We start from the raw sequence: 20,762 nt of genomic DNA, 5'->3' as shown, positions 1-20,762 counted from the left end.
ATAAGTTCATTATACACTGCTCTAATAATGCATGCATGGAGCAGATTCTCAAACCTCAAGAGAGGTCATTCTCATATAACAATAATAATAGTAACTACCATTAATTGGCACTATGTTTCACATACTATGTATTCCAAATGTATTTATTCAATATTGTGGAAAATGTACTAGACCTAACTTAAAAAAAAAAAAGAAAATAAAATAAATGCAGAGTTCAAATGGCAATATTGCCATGCGCTAGTAATATGGCATTAGAAAAACTGCCTAACCTCTTAGCATCTCCTCTTATTAAGTAAGGTAGGCATAGTAGCACCTTGCTCAAAAACAGATGTGAAAAATTGAGCAGTCTTTCTACTGGTACCAAAGTGAGTAAGATTCTCATCTTTGGTGAGCTGTTCTAACTGGACACAGGTCCCCAGGTCCCCCGGGAACAAATCCAAGTCTAATGATGCATAAATGCTACAGTATAACACATTACATATAATATACTTAACAAGACATTCTAAAACATTTCTATTTTAAGGTATAAAATAAAATTTAGGTGTTTATTCCATTCACTTAACATGTTGGCAGTGTCCTAAGTGCTAGAGATGAGACGAGATCAGGAGGGGCGAAGTGCTCTGACAGCCGTATACACAGGGAGTATGGAGAAAGCCTGAGTAACCTGGGATCTAAGTTATCATTAAACAAATACAGCCAGGCACCATGTCACAGGATTTTCTTCCCACAAGAACCCCACAAGGGAGGTATTATTAACCCAATTTTATACAAAAGAAAAATAAGTCATACAGAAAGTATGTGACTTGTCCATTGTCACAGGCCAGTTGTAGAGTTTGAATCCTGCTCTTTCTTGCTCCAAACCCAAGCTGTTTCTACTACAGTATGGTGGAAAATTAATTCAGGTAAAAATCTTGATTCACCAAAAAAGTAGAATGAGAGAGTAAGAGTAGTAATGTGTTATCTCTTTTATATAAAGATGACACTACTGATTAAACGGAAGTGAGTTTAATCTTATCCATCCCAACAGTGGGCTTATTTTTTGTATTAACAAGGTATTCATTGTCATGTCCTTAAATATCATAACATGCCTGTCCTTTCCCTCTCCTTTGCCTGCTTCCTACTCTTTCTTTATACAAGCTTGCAAGGCCCTCAACCAACAGGGATTCTAGTAATGTTACATACACACCACACACACACACACACACACACACACACACACACACACACACACGCACACCACCCTCAAGTTCCCATAATTAATAAATAACATAGAAGCAAAACATTCTGTTCTTTTACTAAAAATATGCACATTGAAGACAAATATATTGTTATTCTAGTTTGGTGAATCATAAGAGGGAAACAGGTCAGCAAAAACAGAGAAAGTAGAACATTGGAGAAAAAAAAATCTTGTTGTATAAGATGAATCTATTCCAGAAAACTTAAATTAGAGCTTTTCTTTGATAAATCTGTTTACTTATGATCTCATTAAAACAATCTTCATCCCATATAATTAGAAATCTCATCAGATAAAAAAAAATCTGCCCATAACACATATGGTGTTTGAGTAAGACTTAGTAATTTATATTCTCAGACATGGTATTCAATAAAAGCAGTTCTTTTCACTGGACAAAAAAATAGAGAAAATAAAAGGGATAAAAATCTTCTGCCAGAAATTATAGTAAATATTAATTTAATGAAATTACAAAAATGCCATAATGAAATTGATAGAAATTGTCAAATGTTCCCCAGTCAGGGTTGTACTAATTTACTATCTCACCAACAATAGTGCCTGTTACTCTGAATTTTCTCCACTATGGTATATTAAATAACTTTTGGATTTTTGTCAGTCTTATTGATGAAAATGGTATCTCAAGGTGGTTGGAGTGAAGCTGAAGAGTTTTTTATGCTTTAAGAACCATTCAGTATCTCCTTTTATGTGAACTGTGTTTTTTTTTTTAACACCTTTGGCCAATTCTTCTATTTATTGTTAGGTCTTTTTCTGTTCAGTTTCCAAGAGTTCTTAAATCTTACAGAAATTCTCTATCAGCACTAAGAATTGCAAATATATCCCCCGCCCCCAACACTTTTCTTCTGGGTTATAGGCCTTTTGTTACGCAAAAGTTTGTGGCTAACTTTATGAATCTTTTATGATTTCCAGGTTTTCGGTCAAATTAGAAACTCTTTGCCCACTCCAAAGTTATAAAGAATTCTGTCATATTTTCTTCTAGTACTCTTACGGTTTCATTTTTAAATATTTGATCCATTTGGAATCCATCGTAATATAAAGTACAGATCCAAGTCATATTTTTCCCAAGAAGACCACCCCATTGTCTCAACCACATTTATTAAATAACCCATCTTTTCCCCACCATTTTGAGATACAACTTTCATCATATACAAAATCTCTTAAGGGTTTGGGTCTACTTCTATAATTTTTATTCTGGGCCTTTGGTTAGCCTGTTTATTTGTACACCAATGCCATTCTATTTTAATTACAGAGGCATTATCATATCTAGTAAGGCCAATCACCTCTCATTTGTTCTTTTGTTAACCAAGTTTCCCTGGTTGTTTTTGGTTTTTTATTTTTACACATTAAATTCAAAGTATTCTTATCTTGTTTAAAAAACAAAACAATGCTATTTGTAAGGGGATCATACTAAATTTACAAATTAACTGAAGAGTATTGTTATCTATGATGTTATTTTGAGTCTTCCTATCCAAGAATTTGGTATCACTTTCCATTTGTTCAAATCTTCTTTTGTGACCTTCTATAGCAGGGGTGGCCAATCTTTGGCTTCCCCAGGCCACACTGGAGAAAGAAGAATTATCTTAGGCCACACACCAAATACACTAACGATAGCTGATGAGCTTAAAAACAAATCAACAACAACAACAACAACAAAAACGCAAAAAAATCTCATGTTTCAAGAAAGTTTATGAATTTGCATTGGAACACATTTAAAGCTGTCCTGGGCTGCATGCAGCCCATGGGCCACAGGTGGGACAAGGTTGTTTCTATGGTGTTTTAAAGTTGCCTTCATAGTGACCTTGTGAGGCAGGAGAATAGGGTTTGGAGGCAGGGAGCCTAAGGCCGATTGGCGCTGACTTCCTAGAACTGAATCAAAAGGAAAACACTACCTCTCCACAAAAGGATCAGAGGCTACTCCCTTTGCATTGCCTGGCAGATGAAAAATGGAAAGTACTTCTGATTGGTTGCAGGCCACTCCTTCATTTGCATAGGGTGTAACCAAGTAAACAATGGAAAACCGCTAGAGAAAGTTTAAACCCCAGAAAATTCTGTAACCAGCCCTCTTGAGCCACTTGGTCCAGCCTGCTCCCACTCTGTGGAGAGTACTTTCATTTCAGTAAATCTATGCTTTCATTGTTTCATTCTTTCATTGCTTTCTTTATGCATTTTGTCCAAATCTTTGTTCAAAATGCCAAGAACCTGGACGATTTGTAGTCAAGACCCTGCACTGGTAACAGCTGCACATTTCTTATTTAGTTACTTCCTAGGTATTATTATTTTTTTATTGCTAATTTAATGCCTTTTAAAAATACACTATTTTGTAAATAACAAAAAATGTTTTGGGAAAGCTTTAAGTGTATCATCTTCTAGAAAATAATTTCCCTCCCACCCCAAATTCTGCTTGATTATATGATTATATGATTATATGTATGTCTTCATTTAAAAATGTTACTAACAAAGCAGTGGAAGAAAAAACCAGGCACAATTCATACGTGTTATATTTTTGTTAAAAATTATGGAACTGTAATATATTGGTTTACATACAAGTGCATTTTACTTAACACTTCAACAGACACACATAGACACCTGTCACAAACAAATAACTAGACAATTTATTGAGCTATCATTACAAAGTCTAAAATAATACGTTTAGAATAGACGTATAAAGGCTTTGTAAGCAAAAGCTAATTCCCATCCTTCCTTGCCAAAGTACATTGATATTTACTTTGAAGTATTTAACGAGCTGTAAGGTCAAGAGCTCTAATGTTTTTTTAGTTGTTTGTCTAAAGTGAAATGATCACAAGAAGGAAAGGACAGTATGATACCAATGAAGGCAAGATTTGTTGCTTTAATAATAAGTCCAAACAATCTCTTCATAATAAAAGTATTAAAAAGCTCATAAGAAAAGTGCTTTGTCAGAAGCTATTGGCTATCTAGAGGTCTCTAAAGATACATTAAATTATCTCAATAAAATGGGGATTTTCAGACAGATCTGGCATGTTCAGGGTGGTATGGCTGTAGACTGGGGAATTTCAGCTCATATTGCATATGAGGGCTTATGCTTATATTGTTAGTGAGGGAACAAAAGAAAAGAAAGGGGTTAAAGGAGGCTTTTTCTTAGCAGAGAGCACTGTTAGCTTTTCCGGGGGCATAAAGGAGAGATTTAATTGCTTTCTTGGGTTCACACACTGTATAAAGTAACCAGATTCCTGATAGAGCAATAAGGACACATACGACGCTCCTTCATTTTATGTTCAAAAAGGAAGATGTGGCTGGGGTCGGAAGTATCTAAAAATGCTAGGGAAGTATGGTTTGTAAAATAGCCCTTAAAAGTGAACATTCAGCACATTGAATAAACAATTATGAACCATAAAGAAAAGAGGGTTAGAAAAGTGAGAGAACAAAAACATCTTCATGAGGGGCACCTGGGGAAATGGGATATCAGTAAAGGTAGGAAATCCAAATCCACAGTTTGTCTACCAAAGGCAGGATACTAGTTCATTTTAATACTCTGTGGTTGGCAAGGAGTGATTCAGCAAACACACAGAAGTATTTGTTAGTTCATAAGTATCATTACAGAATAGTTAGTAATTATAAAATATCAGAAACTTCAAAATATGTAAAATTGATAATTGGTTAAATAATTTACAGTACAATGATGTAAAACAATACTATGTAAACATCAAAATGGTCTAGGTAAAAAACAACAGCAAGGTAAAACAGAATGTATAGAATAATTTCATTTTAAAATTACATTTATTAAAATATACAATAAAATGTAAACAATAACTGACAATTGGAACTACTATTTTATTTACTGTTATTTTGATTTCCTTCTTTAAATTATTCTTTATTTTTTGAATGGCTTACAACAAGGATATATACTTTGATATATTATTTGGCTAAAGAAGGAAAAATACCAAAAAAGTTACCAGGTTTGAGTGTACCTTCTTGGCATCTAATATTTAAAATCAGCTATTTCTGTCTCCTTTAATGTCATTTTACCTTTATGTCATTTTCTCCTTTCATCTTCATTTGCTAAGGTATCAACAAATGTTGCAATTTAAAAGAGAAAATAACATAGATCTGGTGTTTCCCAAAGAAAATCAGTTATATCCTTTAAATAACTTCTTATGACAACTCCTTTGTAAGCAAATTGACAGGCAGTAGAAATAAATACACTTATTTTCTGCTATAATTTAAAAAGAAAGACGACTCGTAGCAAAGAAGCTCATAGTACATATTACACAGTACATATATTTCATGGCTTTTTTATTGCATTGGGAAGAGTACTGGTCTAGAGGGTAGATGCCCACTAGCCATATGACTTTGAGCAGCCACTTACTCTGGAGAATCCATAGTTTCTTCATATGTACGATGTCAAAATCACTCATCAAATGATCTTTAAAGGTTCTTTCCCGGCTTTACAAATAAAAAATTTTATGGCAGGCTTATTAAACTACAAGTCCCCCAGTGTTTTGTGAGGGAAAGATTTTCTTTTTAAAATGCCTACTATTTATTTATTCACTAAAGCTAGTATTAAAAACGTAAATATTTCTTCCTATAAAGTTAGATGTATTATACTTGAGGAGACAAAAAAATGACAGCATTTAGAAACTGCTAACTTGTTTTATATCTTATCACAGCAGAGATTTTTCAAGATAACATCAGCTATTTATATAATCCTAAGGTTGTTTAAGAAAATTGGCAGAATCAGGAATGACTATTTTCCCTTGGCTAAACTTAACTGATCATTTTTAAATAACATAAAAGTTTCAGGAAACCAAGATATAAAAGATCAAAGAGTTATAGTCATCCCTCAGTATCTTCAGGGAACTTGTTCCAGGACCCTGCAGATACCAAAATCAGAAGATATTCAAGTCCCTGATATAAAATGATGTAGTATTTGCACATAACCTATGCATATCCTCTCCTATACTTTAAATCACCCCAGATTACCTGTAATACCAAACACAACGTAAGCATGTTATGCCATATTATTTAGGGCATGATGACAAGAAAAAGTCTGTACATGTTCAGTAAAGACACAGCCGTTGAGGCCTGACGTTCATTTTCAATCTATGATTGGTTGAATCTGTGTATGTGGAACCTGTGGATACTGATGGTCAACTGTATTTTATTCTCTTTTATTCTGTACCCAAAGGCAATATTCCCTTTGCTAGTTCATGCTTCTTTTTCTTTCAAAAATCTAAGGAGTTCAGAAATGCTGCTCATTTGTCTTGGGGGTGTTACCAAAATGCCAGGGGTTCGGTTTAGGTCCTGTTGCTTGCTACACAGAAAACCAATCACTGAAAGAAGGAGTATTGCCAGGGAGGAAGGCTTTAACTGGGTGCTGCAGCCAAGGAGATGGGAAATTTGTATCCCTCTGCCTGACTAGCTAAAATGAGGGGCTTATATGGCAGGGAAAAAAATGTAACTATGTGTGGGAAAACAGGAATTAGGGAAGGGTAAGGAAGAGGAGTTGGTCAACAGGTAGCAAGTGATTCGTTAAGCTAGCGGTCTCCAACCTTTTTGGTACCAGGGACCAGTTTTGTGGAAGACTATTTTCCCATGGAACCCAGGATGGGGGATGGTTTCAAGATGAAACTGCTCCACCTTAGATCATCAGGCATTAGATTCTCATAAGGAGCATACAACCTAGACCACTCACATGCACAATTCACAATAGGGTTCTCACCCCTATGAGAATCTAATGCTGCCACTGATCTGACAGGAGGTGGAGCTCAGGTGGTAATGCTCACTCGCCCTCCACTCACCTCCTGCTGTGTGGCCAGGTTCCTAACAGGCCACGGACGGACACTAGTCTGCAGCCTAGGGACTGGGTACCCCTGGGTTAGGTAGTCATGATGGGTGAGGGGTCTAGTATCATATTGTCCAGATGCAATGATCTGGTAAGTTTCAGTTCCTTGATAGTACCTGGGAGGCTTGATTGTTGGTTTCTTGAGAAAGTAACTCAGATAAGACAAATTTGACTTTCTCAAGTTTTAACAACAGGAGAATCAATTTCTATGTTTATTCAAAGAAACCATTAACGTCAGTTCTATGGGACAACTGGTCCTATTTCAGGATGCGTAAGCATCTGCCTGTAACACATAGCCCAACTCAGTGGGAAACATCAGAAAACTACTTCAAAGAAAGTCTTAGTCTTCTTGAAAGGAGTCTTCATCAGCACAACAGCTCACTGCTCTCAGAAATTTCCTTAGGCTACCTACGTTCTGTTTGCTTTCATGCATGCATTCATCCACCAAAAGTTTAACTCAATACAGTTATGTGCAGGTATCACACCAAGGGCTTGTGATATTATGGGGAACAAGTCAAGATCATTGATCTTTTGGTATTTACATTCTAGTGGTGGGAGAAAAACAATAAAAAAGGATACAATTAAATGAACTAGATTTCAGATACTGAAAGGAGATAGCAAATGTGACTAAGGAGAGAAGGGCTAATTTAGACTGGGGATGGTGTCCCAGCTAAGATCCAAATAAGTCAGCTGTGAAAAAAGCTGAGGGACAAAGCATTCCAGGCAGAGAAAAGGTTTGAGGGCAGTAAAACAAACTTGAGGTGTTTACAGAAAAGAAAGAAGTGTGTACAGAAAAGAAAGAAGTGCAAACAGAGCGTGGTGAACAGGGAGAGAGTGGTAGAAGATAAGGTTAGAGAAGTAGACAGGGTCTGGATTTCCTAGGGTCTTATGGGCCATGGTAGCAAGTTTGGAGTTTTGATCATATTTCACTTAACCTGACTATTCTCAGGAGACCTGAATTTGCCTTTTCCTTCATCTCTTACCTTTAACCTTCTAAAGGTTAAAAGTAAAGGCTCTAAAGGCTCTCCACTTTTGTACTTTCCCGAGTTTTATGCCTTTGCCTTTAATCACATAATTAAACTGTGCTTTGGCCTGAATCATGTGAGACTGTCAGTCAGTGCATTTGAGATATAATATTGTGCCTCTATCTGTATCTGTATGTGTATCTATATATCTATTTAAATCTTGACCAGGACTGGCTGCATAAATTGCAGGGCCCAATACAAAACGAAAATGCAAGGCCCCATGTTAAATAATTATTAAGAATTTTTAGCAGAGCATGGTGGTATGTGCCTGTAATCCCAGCTACTCAAGAGGCTGAGGCAGGAAGATCACTTGAACTTGGGAGGCAGAGGTTGCAGTGAGCCGAGATCATGTCACTGCACTCCAGCCTGGGCAATAGAGTGAGATTCCGTCTCAAAATCAAAAAAGAGTTTCAAGATGCTGACAGTAGAGCATTAAATAAACACAGGGCTTATCTAAGTGGGGTAGGAATCAGGAGTTGGAACCAAACTGAGGATCAGCTAAAAAGTTCCTGGATAGAAGCAGCTTTCCATAAGACATGGCCACCAGTGTGCCACATCAGTTTACTACCACCATGGCAACACAAAGACCTTACCACCCCTTTCCATGGCAATGACTCTACAAACTAGAAGCTACCACACTCATCCTAGAAATTTCTGCATAAACTGTCCCGTGATTTGCATATAATTAAAAGTGGGTATAACTATGAGTGCAAAACTGCCTCTAAGCTGCTATTCTGGGCACAGTGCCTATGGGGTAGCCCCACTCTGCAAGAAGCAGTATCTCTGCTGCTTACTGTACAATGCCACTTCAATAAAAGTTGCTGTTTAACACCACCAGCTTGCCCTGGAATTCTTTTCTGGGCCAAGCCAAGAACCCTCCTGGACTAAGCCCCAATTTAGGGGCTTGCATGTCCTACATCCTAAGTGAGGGGCCCCTTTTAAGAGCAGGGTTTTGTGTGACTGCACAGGTCATATTTTCATGAAGCTGGCCCTGATCTTGATAAATATTACTTGAATTAATAAATGCCTTCTATTGATAAATGATTTGTTTTCCTTTCACATTATCTGTCAATCATATAAACTTAATCAAGAGATTTTAAATGGAGTAGCTCCTCAAAAAGATGGCACAGAGGCCGCTGCCAGGAAATAAGAAACTAGGATATCAAAACTTACTGAGACGACTTCAGGGCATTATTGTGCACCAATTGGAAAACAATTATTACCCTGCCTTTTCTTAAGCAAACACAATATATTTGTACTTACTGTTTATTCAAATACATTACTTTTGTTCTTTTAGATACAAGTATTGTAATAAATAGCTACTAAATAAACAGTTGTTAGTATTGTTGGAATTATTGTTAGGTATTTCACATTGCTAAATGAATTCAGGAGCTTTATTAGGAAAACCACCAGAAAATATAGTTCAGTGATGACCACCATATTAAGACTGAAGACCCAATTTCCTTAACTTATGTTGTGGATTAAAAATACCAAAATTTAAAATAATACACCTTTATAATTCATAGAAAGCCTAAAAATCAATAATCAGATAAGAAAATATTATGTGAATATCAAAATGGCTTATATGAAAATAACTTATATAACTTATTTTACCTAATATATAAAATTGGACATGATTATAGCTAACCAGAAAGAGTTTACAAGGTCTAATTGTTTATTGCTGAAGAATAATATTGCAAATTAAAGGTGTCAAATCTAAAATGTCAGTCCAGCTCTTGATATTTAAAATGTGTAATCAACACCTATACCTACAAAACAGGGTTGGATTAGCCCTGCCCTGAGGAGCTCTCATTCCATTCATGGTATAACCCATTATTTGGCATTAGTTATCATAACGATTTATGCATTATTACAAGCACACTCAGACTCACAAAAATTGCAGCCCAGGCTTATGCATTCATTTAAAGCGTCAGAGAAAAAAAATATACATTTCAGCATCTCCCAGTCTTGTGTTGTTATTGTATCTATGCATATTGATAGACCTTTCATCATCATGAGAACTCCTTGTATCCAGGTTATAACCTTGGTCTCTGACCCCAGTCCTACGCTCAACTCTGTCTAAACTGTTCTAGCTTAGAAATAATTTCAAATGTGCCATCTTACAAACAGGCATCTAACCACGTTAATGATGATTTTCACCTGAGACAAAAGTAAAGAAATATTTCCTAACATCGAAAAGAAAGGCTTCTGTGTTTTTGTTGTTTTGTTGTCATTCACTGTAAAGCTGCTTTCTACAAGATGCAGTAAAAATAGCAAGTTTTACGGAGTCAGAAAAAATCCAGGCTTAAACTCCAGCTCTGCCATGACCCAACTGATTAGGCTTGGACAAGTTAATTCATCATTCTAAGCCTGCTTCGCCTATTCATGGGCTGAGCTTGGGAAAAGAGCAGGGGAAAGGGCCTATGTGTCTAGAACCAAACTTCCTAACTGGCCTTTCCTCCTTCCTCCTACCCCTTCTAAAATGTCTGCAGCTGAACTTCCTAAATACAGTTTTCTCTTTCCTTCTTCCTCGTCACTTTTGTCTTGCTGAGTTTTTGGATGGTGTCCAGTGGGCAGCATATTTAATACCCAGCTTTGGGCTGACATACCAGGCAGAGATGAATTCACTTGTCTGGTGTCAAGCTTTCAGCCACAGTAATCTGCTTACATATGGGGGGAATTGAGCAAGTAAGCACATACATTGAAGATAAAGGTAGCCAGATTTCCTGCTGTTGAACACACAAATGCATACTTGTTTATACACACAAATTCTCTAGGGTCTCTCTGCTGAGAAAGGCCAGTAATGAACACCTCTAGTGCTCAGAGTTTGTTTTTAAATACCACTTTCCACTAAAGAAACCAAAATTCCTGGCAGAAACGGCTGATTCCAAGGCAGGTCAGGAAATACAAGATAAGCGTGACACATTGTGCCAGAAAATAATGAAGTGATCAAAGAATGATGAAAACATGTCAAAAAGGGGCTTCTATTGGCTAAGTCTAAGAAAATTTGAAGTTAGAATTTAAAAAAATAGTAATAAATTGATTAAAATTTGAATTCATGAGTCTATGCTGATGTAAACAAATAAACAATAAATATATGGTATAGCAAGGAAAACTCTACCTTATAGTAAAATGCCAACTAATAAATCTAGAAGGATTGATAGCATTAGAAAGTTGTCATTTGGCATCCATCACAGTAATAACAGATTCAAACAAAAAGCATCAATGGATGCTAAATCTGGCAGAAGAAAAGATGAAGGGAAACAGAAATTTACAGTCTGAAAGCGTCTCCCTACAAAACACAAAGATTCTCCCCACAAAACACACATCGCCTATTAATTTATGAATGTGACATATTTGCTAATCCACCTTGTAACAGAGAAACCTGGCAGACACAATCTTAAAGAAACAGAAGTTAACAATATGAAGCCATGGAATAAATTGAGGTCATGTGAGACCTAAGAGGACTACTGACTGAAGCACAGCATCTCCTCTATGATATTCCTGTCAAGGGGTCACAAACATGAGGAAACATCAGGCAAACCTATACTGAGGAACATTTAATCACATAACCAGCCTGTATTCCTCAAAAATGTCAAAGTCATGAAAGATAAGGCTGGGTATGGTGTCTCACGCCTGTAATCCCTACACTTTGGGAGACCAAGATCACTTAAGGTCAGGAGTTTGAAACCAGCCTGAGCAACCCAGCAAGATCTTAACTCTTAAAAAAAAAAAAGGAAAAAAAAGACAAGACTGGCAACTATTCCAGAAGAGGCATGACAACTAAAATCAACGAGCAATCCTGGATTAAATCCTAGATCTAAAATGGAAATGATTGGGACAAATGGGGTAATTTACGTAGAGTCCATGAATAACATGATGTAAAGAACTTAATGTATATCCCCCAAAATCCATATGTTGAAGCTCGAACCCACCAGTGTAGCTATATTTGGATTAGGAAGTAATTATGGTTGAATGAGGTCCTAAGGGTGGGAACCTGATCTCATGAGATTGGTGTCCTTATAAGAGACATAAGAGCTCATTTACTCCAATCTATGTAAGGTCACAGCAAGATGGTAGATGTCTACAAGCCAGGAAGACCCCTCACCAGGAAGTGAATCAGTTGATACAGTGATCTTGGACTTTCCAGCCTTCAGAACTGTGAGAAACAAGTATTTCTGTTGTTTAAGCAACCAGTCTGTGGTATTTTGTTATCAGTAGTCCAAGCTGACTACATATGGTAATACTGGATAAATATTAACTTACGGTTTTGATGCCTGCTCTGTGGTTTGGAAGGAGAAAGTATCCTTGTAATAGGAAATAAACAAGTAAGTATACAGATAAAGACTGAAGAATCTTCATCATTCCCTAATCTTGGTGAAGAGTATACAAGAAATTTGAGTACTATTATGTTGCAGAAATGTTTTAAATGGTTTAATATGTTTGCTAATTGGACATTGAACTAAATGATGTTCTACACATTTCATTCAAAATATAAAAAACCAAAATATTTGTCATTCAGAACTATTTCATAAACATGAACTGTCATTTCACATTATCATACTAAGATCAAATACGATGCATATTTTCTTTCATTAAAGTAGAAAGCTACAAAGACCAACACCACCTCATTGCTATTCATATCACTGTACCTAAGAGTTTCATTTTGCAATTATTATCCAAAAAATAAAATACTGGAGTCCAAGATGAAGACTGTATTACTGACATATATTTATACTGCTACCTGGAGCTATAAGGAAGGGGTGCCTGGAGAAAAAGAATGGTGAGTGGAAATGTATTGTTGGTGTCGGGGATTTCAGTCTATGTTGTAAGAAATCTCATAGTTTAATTCTAGAAGAGCTGAGAATCTGGTACAAGAACCAAGGCCCATGCAGATGAAAAAGATTTTCAAACACTGTCATAACACAATATGAATAAATTTGTAGAATCATGGAGACCTGAAATTTTTAAGACAGTATGCCAGAGTATAGAAAAAAGTCAGAAGGTATTTAGATTTTATTGGTTCTACAATTTTCTGGCCCTGTGACCACATGTTAATCAATTACTCACTCAAGGTGACCTTCATCACTCATGTGGACTACTGTAATTGCTTCCTAATTGTTCTACTTCCATTCCTCCCCCACCTTTAATCCATTCTCCACAAAGTAACCAATATCTTTTAAAAAATGTGAGTCCAGGCCGGGCGCGGTGGCTCAAGCCTGTAATCCCAGCACTTTGGGAGGCCGAGACGGGCGGATCACGAGGTCAGGAGATCGAGACCATCCTGGCTAACATGGTGAAACCCCGTCTCTACTAAAAAAAATACAAAAAACTAGCCGGGCGTGGTGGCAGGTGCCTGTAGTCCCAGCTACTCAGGAGGCTGAGGCAGGAGAATGGCGTAAACTCGGGAGTAGGAGCTTGCAGTGAGCTGAGATCCCGCCACTGCACTCCAGCCTGGGTGACAGAGCAAGACTCCGTCTCAAAAAACAAAAACAAAAAACAAAAAACAAAACAACAAAAAAAATGTGAGTCCGATCATATCACTTGTATGAGTCAAACATTCCAATAGCTTCCTATTACTTTTAGAATAAAATCCAAACCCTTGGGCATGGCTTTAAAGGCTGGTATTACCACACCTTTGTTACCTGTTCTGACCCCATTTCCAACCACTTTCCACTCTGCTCACTATGTTGGGAACAGTGGCCTCCTTTCTGTTCTTCAATCATTCTAGCTCTTTCCTTCCCCTGGGCCTTTGCTTGGCCTGGAATTGTCATTGAGCAGGTAGCTCCTTATCATCATTCAGGTCTAAACTCAAATGTCACCTCTTCAAAAGGACCTTACTTTACTACCCTTTCTCATCACTGTCAATCATATTATGTTATTCCATTGTCTTCACTGTACTGATTGTTCATCTGAAGTTCCCTTATTTAGGTAATTGTTACTTGATTATTTTCTGAGTTCCTCAGTAGAAAGGACATTCCATCACAGAAGTGATCTTCCGACGTGTTCTGTGCCATAGCGCCAGCAGGTCGATTGGTGTCAGGCTCACAGTTGAGAGGCAATAAATAAATAAAATGTCGAATGACTACTTAAAGTTTCTCAGGCCTCCAAGTTCCTCATCCACATAGTGGGGTATAATTATACCTGCTCTGACCATTAGAAATGGCCAGGTAGCAAGTAGAAATACAGCCTAACTTCTAACTTAATTCTTACTATGCCTCGGTCATCATGAAAGTCGCGTTATATGAATATTCTCATTTACTATTATGATTTCCATTTTACAAGTAACGACACCAGGTCTTAGAGAGGGCAAGTAACTGATCTAAGGGCACAGGGCCATGGTGAGGACCCGGGTAAAATTCCAGAACCGCCTAACCTCAGAACCTGAGCTCTTAACTGCTATTTTATAGTTTCTAGAAAGATGCTTCCTTCCAACACAGTAAAATCTGCTACGCTGTCTGCCCCCCCCGCCGAGTTCGTCCTGTGGGACAACTGAAGAAAGCTATTACATCCCCCCAAGGGCTTCTTTTCTTTCAGTCTGTCCTTAAATGGCCCTCTTGTCCTGGTCACTCTCTCCCGAACAAACTTCAGCTTGACAGCCTCCCTCTTGCTCCAGCTGTGCGGTGATTTCCACTGGCCAAGTTGTAAAGGGGCATCAGAGCAGGGGAAGCCGACTGCCCACGGGCTGAGAAAATGCAGGCATCGTGGGTGTCCATGAGGGCTGCAGTTAACGCAGCAAGGCTTCCTGAGAGAGGTGATCCCTGAACCAAATCCAGGGCAGTAAGCACAGGAGCCAGCGGCCAGGGGACCCCAGGAGAAAAGACAGCGGGAGAGCGTCGCCGGGGCTGCCGGGTGGAGACAAAGGCTGGTGGAGTTTAAATAAAGATCACAGGCACAACCCCAAGTGATGGCAAGCTTGCACGCGGACGGGCGAAACGCATCTTCCTAAACGTTAAGAGACGCTCTGGCGGGAAGCGAAGTGGGAGGAACGGTCACAAAGCAAAACGCAAACTTACCCGTAATCTGGCAACCCGGCCTCCGTAGCCCGACTGCAAGCGCTGCCACCTGAGGAGCCTGGTAGCCAAGGCAGCGGCAGGCTCAACCCAGATCTCGCGAGACGGAGCAGCCCTCGCGAGATTTGACCTCGTCCCCGAGAGGCTCGTGGGTGTTAGTTCAGGGGGTTATGGGAGGGCTCTGGCATCCGGGATGGAGGCGCGTCACTTTCTGTGGCTGGCGTTGGATCCATCCTGGGTCTCCAGCCAGGGCTGCAGAGAGGGTAGAGCCGTTTCTTAGGCCAGAGTGGAGTGGGACAGGAGGTGCCGAGAAAGGACTGAGGTGGCTTGGGACATGGAAGCACTGCAGCCTTCCAGCCCGGCATCCAGCATTGCAACCGCCCCGGCGGCCCAAGAGCTCCGACCCTTTCACGCGCGCGCATGTGGAGGAATGGCGGCAGCGAAACAAAACGACACTCACTTACGTGGCCGCTGTCGCCGTGGCCATGCTGGGGGCGTCCTACGCTGCCGTACCCCTTTATCGGCTCTATTGTCAGGTAGGGGCCGGCGCTGCCCGCAGGGGGGCGCAGATGCGAGGGGAGGGGTGCAGGACAAATTCCGGGACAAGCCCTCGCCTTGGTGTCCGATATTATCTATCTAAGAGGAGAGAGGTTCAGAACAGCCACTTAACACCCAAAGCCACCAAACAAATTGGTGGCAGAACTGCAAGTAGCACCCAGTTCTTCTTAGTGATTGTGCTTATCCTGTGCTGCAGAGTGAAACTCCCTCATCTATGAACTGCACCTCGTCCCCCCCAAAAAAAAAAAAAAAACGGTCCGCAGCCTCTAATCGGGTATCCAGCAGTCTTACTCTCCTGCGCACAGACGCTTTTAAAATGGATATTATTCATACGTTCAGTCTGCAAACCATATGTGGTTTATGTGCTAAGGGTAACTCTGGAAATTGGACTTATCGTGTTTCTTGTGCTTAAACTGGGATTAGCAGTTCCTCCATACAAAGAGGCATGAATTAGGCCTTTGAGGCTCTCTCGCCCGACCCTTTTAATATATAACTGTAATGTACTTAACTTGGAATCTCTTAAGTACATTGCAGCGGTTCTGGGAGTGTGGCGCCCAGGACCAGCAGCATCAGCATCACCCGGGAACCTGTTGAAAGTGCAAATCCTAGGGCCCGACTCCAGGACTGAGTCAGAAACATGGAGGGGGTGGGACCAGCAATCTGTATTTTAGTAAGTCCTGCAATTGATTTTGAGGCCAAGTTTTGAGAACCACTGGCAAAGTCAAGTTTCACGTATTTTAGAGATTTAGCCTTTGTCCTTAGCTAATAATTTGCAGCTTTGGCTGGGCATTAGGATCAACCGTGAAGCTTAACGTTAAATACACGTTCCAGGGATCCTCTACCCCAGAGATTCAGGTTAGGAAGTCTAGGGTAGGGACAGGAATTTCGGTTTAAAAATCATGCCACAAGTGAGAGCTACACATTGTGTATTGTGTTCAGTAAGTGTTTAAGATAGTGGCTTCCAAAATTCATTGTACAGCTGCATTGGGAATCACCTGGAGAGCTTCTAAAAATCCACACACATTACCCATTTTTATCACAATGCCAGAGTGGGAACCAGGCATCAGTAATTGTCAAGTATGTTTTAGGTGATTCCAGCGTGCAGGAAAGTTTGGGAATTGCTATTTTAACACCATGACTGGTATTCTTAGCTGGAGTTCACTCTGTCCCTGTTTGTGTGCGCGCGGGCGCGCAAGTTAATTTATTTAAATTTGTAGAGAGGAGGTCTCCCTGTGTCCCTTATGTAATTCGTGCATTACTGCTAGTCACCATGGATATTATATAGTACTATAAGTGTTTTATCGTCCATAGGACATAAAATTACATATTTACTAGCAGATCTATCTAGGACATGCTTACAAGCAAGTACCTTACTAGAACACGATAACTATAACACATACCACCCAATCATCCAAATTCCATGGCAGCACCCACCGGAATACCAACTAATACAAGAATTCCATCAGCGTACATAGTACATTTAATTTTGAGCACTTTGTGTTGCTCAGGCTGGTCTCTATTCCTGGGCTCAAGTGACCCTCCTGCCTTGGCCTCCCAAAGTGCTGGGATTACAGGCGTGAGCCACCATGCCCAGGCTGTGGAGATCAATTTACCTTTCTTTTAGATGAAGCAGCAGAAGACAAAAGGACTTTTCTTTTCTGGCATAGTCTCCTAATGCCAGCATTTATGTGGGAATGTGCAATAATTGTTTTCTGAGGATGAGTATAGAATGTGAATTACTTTTCATCAGAGACCAAACCCAGACATGAATTCTAAAACTACCAGTTGGTTAAATCATAAGCAGAACTGAATCCAAATCAGCAAATCTAGATCATTCTCAGACTGCCAAGGGTCTGGAGGAGAGTGATTTTTGTCCCTCAGGGAACATTTAGCAATGTGTGAAGACATTTTTGGTTGTCACAGCATGGAGGTGGGGGTATAGGGTGTTACTGGCATCTAATAGGTAGAGGCTGGGAATGCTGCTAAATAACCAACAAAGCACTGCCTCACCCCCAAACAACAAAAAATTATTCAGCCCAAAATGTCCATAGTGCTAAGATTGAGAAACTCTGCCCCAAACTGAAATAACTGATAATATTATGTGTGAAATGTGCCCACATGCAATCATAGGTCAGGAAGGCAAATGTAATTTGTAATCTATCAGGTTCTTAGAGCTAGTAGCACAACTAGAATAGCGACCAGGACATCTTTTCAGTGCAGTTTTCTAGTCTTTTTGTCCATTTTACTTTCTCTAGGCATTGAACTTAGAAATTTGAAGAATCCATATTCAAAGACTGTATCAGGGAATCTTTATTGAGGGAGGACACTTAAAAATATTTTTATTCAAGTGACTTAAATTCTTCAGGAAAAGGAGTTACACCTTAAACATTATAGCACTCAGGCAGAAGGATAAACAAGGATAAAGGCTTGCCCTCTGATGCATCTTTTAGGGATATAATGTAATTCAGTTATGTTGTATGGCAGTCGAATAAAGTTAGTTGACTTGTGTAACAAACAGAGGATGCTAAAACACTGTATCTTGCTGGGAGTCTTCCCTTAGCCTCAAATTTGTTATTTTCTTCCTAGCATAGTAACAGGCTAATTATCTGGTAATCAGAATTCTGGCAACCTCAAGTATCCGAAGATGACCTTGGAAGTAAGGGCTTTTTTTTTTTTTTTCTTTTGAGATGGAGTCTCGCTCTGTCGCCCAGGCTGGAGTGCAGTGGCGCGATCTCGGCTAACTGCACCCTCCGCCTCCGGGGTTCAAGCGATTCTCCTGCCTCAGCCTCCTGAGTAGACCTGGGACTACAGGCATGTGCCACCACGCCCGGCAATTTTTTTTTCTATTTTTAGTAGAGACGGGGTTTCACTGTGTTAGCCAGGATGGTCTCCATCTCCTGACCTCATGATCCACCTGCCTTGGCCTCCCAAAGTGCTGGGTAAGGGCTTTTTTTTTTAAAGTGATGTCAAGGAAATAACTGTCATGAATAAAAGAAGTGTCAGACACAAATACTCTTGATGCCCTATGATTATTTCTGTGGCCATAGGGATTAGGTGCTCTGATTACTGATTTATATAAAAGCTCTACAGAGAAGTACAGAGAAAGATTCAGAAACATTAACCAACATGGGAAAATACCTATGATGCCTTAGAAAAGCAGAATGTTAATAAAAGTGAAGCTACAATTTAATTTGGATTATAAAAGCTGTGATATGGAAAAGGACCAGACAGGAATATGGAAAAATTGAATTAATATTTTCAATGAAATTACGAGGTGATGGGTAAATTTTATTTCTATTAATGAAATACTAGCAATGAAGAGAAATGTGTTTTTTTACAAATAGCTAAGCTGGAAATTGTGAGTTCTACTATCAGTGATAATAGTTCACTTAGCTAGTGATTCTGCTTTTCCCAGACTCATTTTTGACCATGCCAGGTAACCAAGGGATTGCTGAAAAAGAGAAATGACTGTAACAAATACAGACTCATGACATCCCAAAAGTGGTCAGACTCTTGACACAGTTACAGAAATGGTCAGTTACCATATGTAAACTTGGCTCCAAATAGATTATTAATACTACATTGTTTTTAAACTTTTATCAAATAAATAATCATCAACACCTAAAAGTGTTGTTTAACATATTTGGTATCTTTTTCTAGACTACTGGACTTGGAGGATCAGCAGTTGCAGGTCATGCCTCAGATCAGATTGAAAACATGGTGCCTGTTAAGGATCGAATCATTAAAATTAGCTTTAATGCAGATGTGCATGCAAGTCTCCAGTGGAACTTTAGACCTCAGCAAACAGAAATATATGTAAGTGACTAACCAGTCATTAAAAGATTACTTTATTAATGTAAATTCCTTTTTTTATCACTTAAACTGTTAGAGAACTACTTTTAACAATGTGATTCTAATAAAACATGACATTTTTTCTTGTTCCAAACTGACTTTTACTGTCATGTAACTTAAAAATTAAAGTATAAATTCTGTTTACATTAGGTGTAAGGCACTATCAAAAAGTAGTCTATGGGAATAAAAAAACTTATAGTAATGGAACCCGTCAGTATTTTGAAATTAAGTTTAGATGAGTGAAACGGTTGGGAATAGCAGTAACTGTCAGGCTATATAGCTTCCTGACTTTTCCTCAGGCATAGAAGACATGGGGGAAATGTGGAAAAGCATTGGTGACAATAATTAGTTTACTGGTTTATATCAAAAGTATCCCTGTCCTTCTAAAAGAAAAAAAAATTGAGGGCCTTTGAAGTAATCAATAAGTAGTAAATAGTTATGTTATACTCCAGTGAGACTGAGACTATACCTAAAAGCTTTCCTAAAATTTTAACCAACTGTAAGAAAGATTTTAACTGATATCTCATTAATTGAGGATTAGCCAGAGTGAATTAATTTCAACCCATATTGGAAAAGCCTTATAAATATTATTGCTTGCCCAGTTTAGTAAACATGATGGAACCTCTTAATAATTAAAGGTTTTATAGGTTATGATTATGAATCTTATCCAATTACATGGTAGTATACAAGGTATTAGTGGCTGAATTGGTACAAGTGACAGAATATCCTTTGGAAAAATTTTTTAAGCCTTGCTATTTTCTTATTTTCTCCAAACAAAGTGTTAACACTTTGTGGCATAATAAAGGTTCTAGTCAGTCAGTTTTATTCTGGTTTTAAGGTAAGTTTAATGTTGGTATCTTTTTTAAAAAAAAAAAGTCAATCATGACATTCAGGTATAAGTGTTACAGAAAAGTTGGGCTAGGGCTGTTATATGATTGGCTTGGACACATTTTAAATAATGTAATTTGCAGATTATTCCTTGAAGACCTCAAATATACAAGAGGACAATTCATAACTAATTGTAGATATTAGAACATTGGTTCTTCATTGACATATGCAAGTAAGTTTTTAAAGTAATATGTTTATGGGTAATACTCACAATTTATTTTGCTGAACCCTGCATTAGATTAGGTATTATGGTCTGATGAATAGGCAAAATAATGAGACTAATTTAGCAGGGAAAAGAGGAACTTTGTGAGATTCAAAGTGTTGATTATATATATATATATATATATATATATATT

At 38.5% G+C, this 20,762-nt stretch overlaps 2 protein-coding genes across 5 annotated transcripts in view; one reads left to right on the top strand and one right to left on the bottom strand.

The window, feature by feature from the left end:
* LOC108515736 (syntaxin-binding protein 4-like) overlaps positions 1-15,216 on the bottom strand; it is a gene marked incomplete at its 3' end in the record, with an annotated part of 80,538 nt that extends 65,322 nt beyond the window's left edge. The window contains exon 1 of the mRNA XM_017852859.1: positions 15,112-15,216. The remainder of the gene's footprint in view (positions 1-15,111) is intronic.
* COX11 (cytochrome c oxidase copper chaperone COX11) overlaps positions 15,147-20,762 on the top strand; it is a 17,771-nt gene continuing 12,155 nt past the window's right edge. For all 4 annotated transcript variants that reach the window (XM_017852862.1, XM_017852860.1, XM_017852861.1 and 1 more), the window contains exons 1-2: positions 15,147-15,644; positions 19,327-19,482. In XM_017852862.1, coding sequence (XP_017708351.1) covers positions 15,279-15,644; positions 19,327-19,482 — 522 coding nt within the window. In that variant the 5' untranslated portion in view covers positions 15,147-15,278. The remainder of the gene's footprint in view (positions 15,645-19,326; positions 19,483-20,762) is intronic.

This window comes from Rhinopithecus bieti, unplaced genomic scaffold (genome assembly GCF_001698545.2).
Source record: "Rhinopithecus bieti isolate Rb0 unplaced genomic scaffold, ASM169854v2 scaffold_35291, whole genome shotgun sequence".
In the NCBI taxonomy this organism is placed as follows: Eukaryota; Metazoa; Chordata; class Mammalia; order Primates; family Cercopithecidae; genus Rhinopithecus; species Rhinopithecus bieti.
Note: the sequence above shows the minus strand (reverse complement) of the source record. Positions and strands in the feature narration are given on the sequence as shown.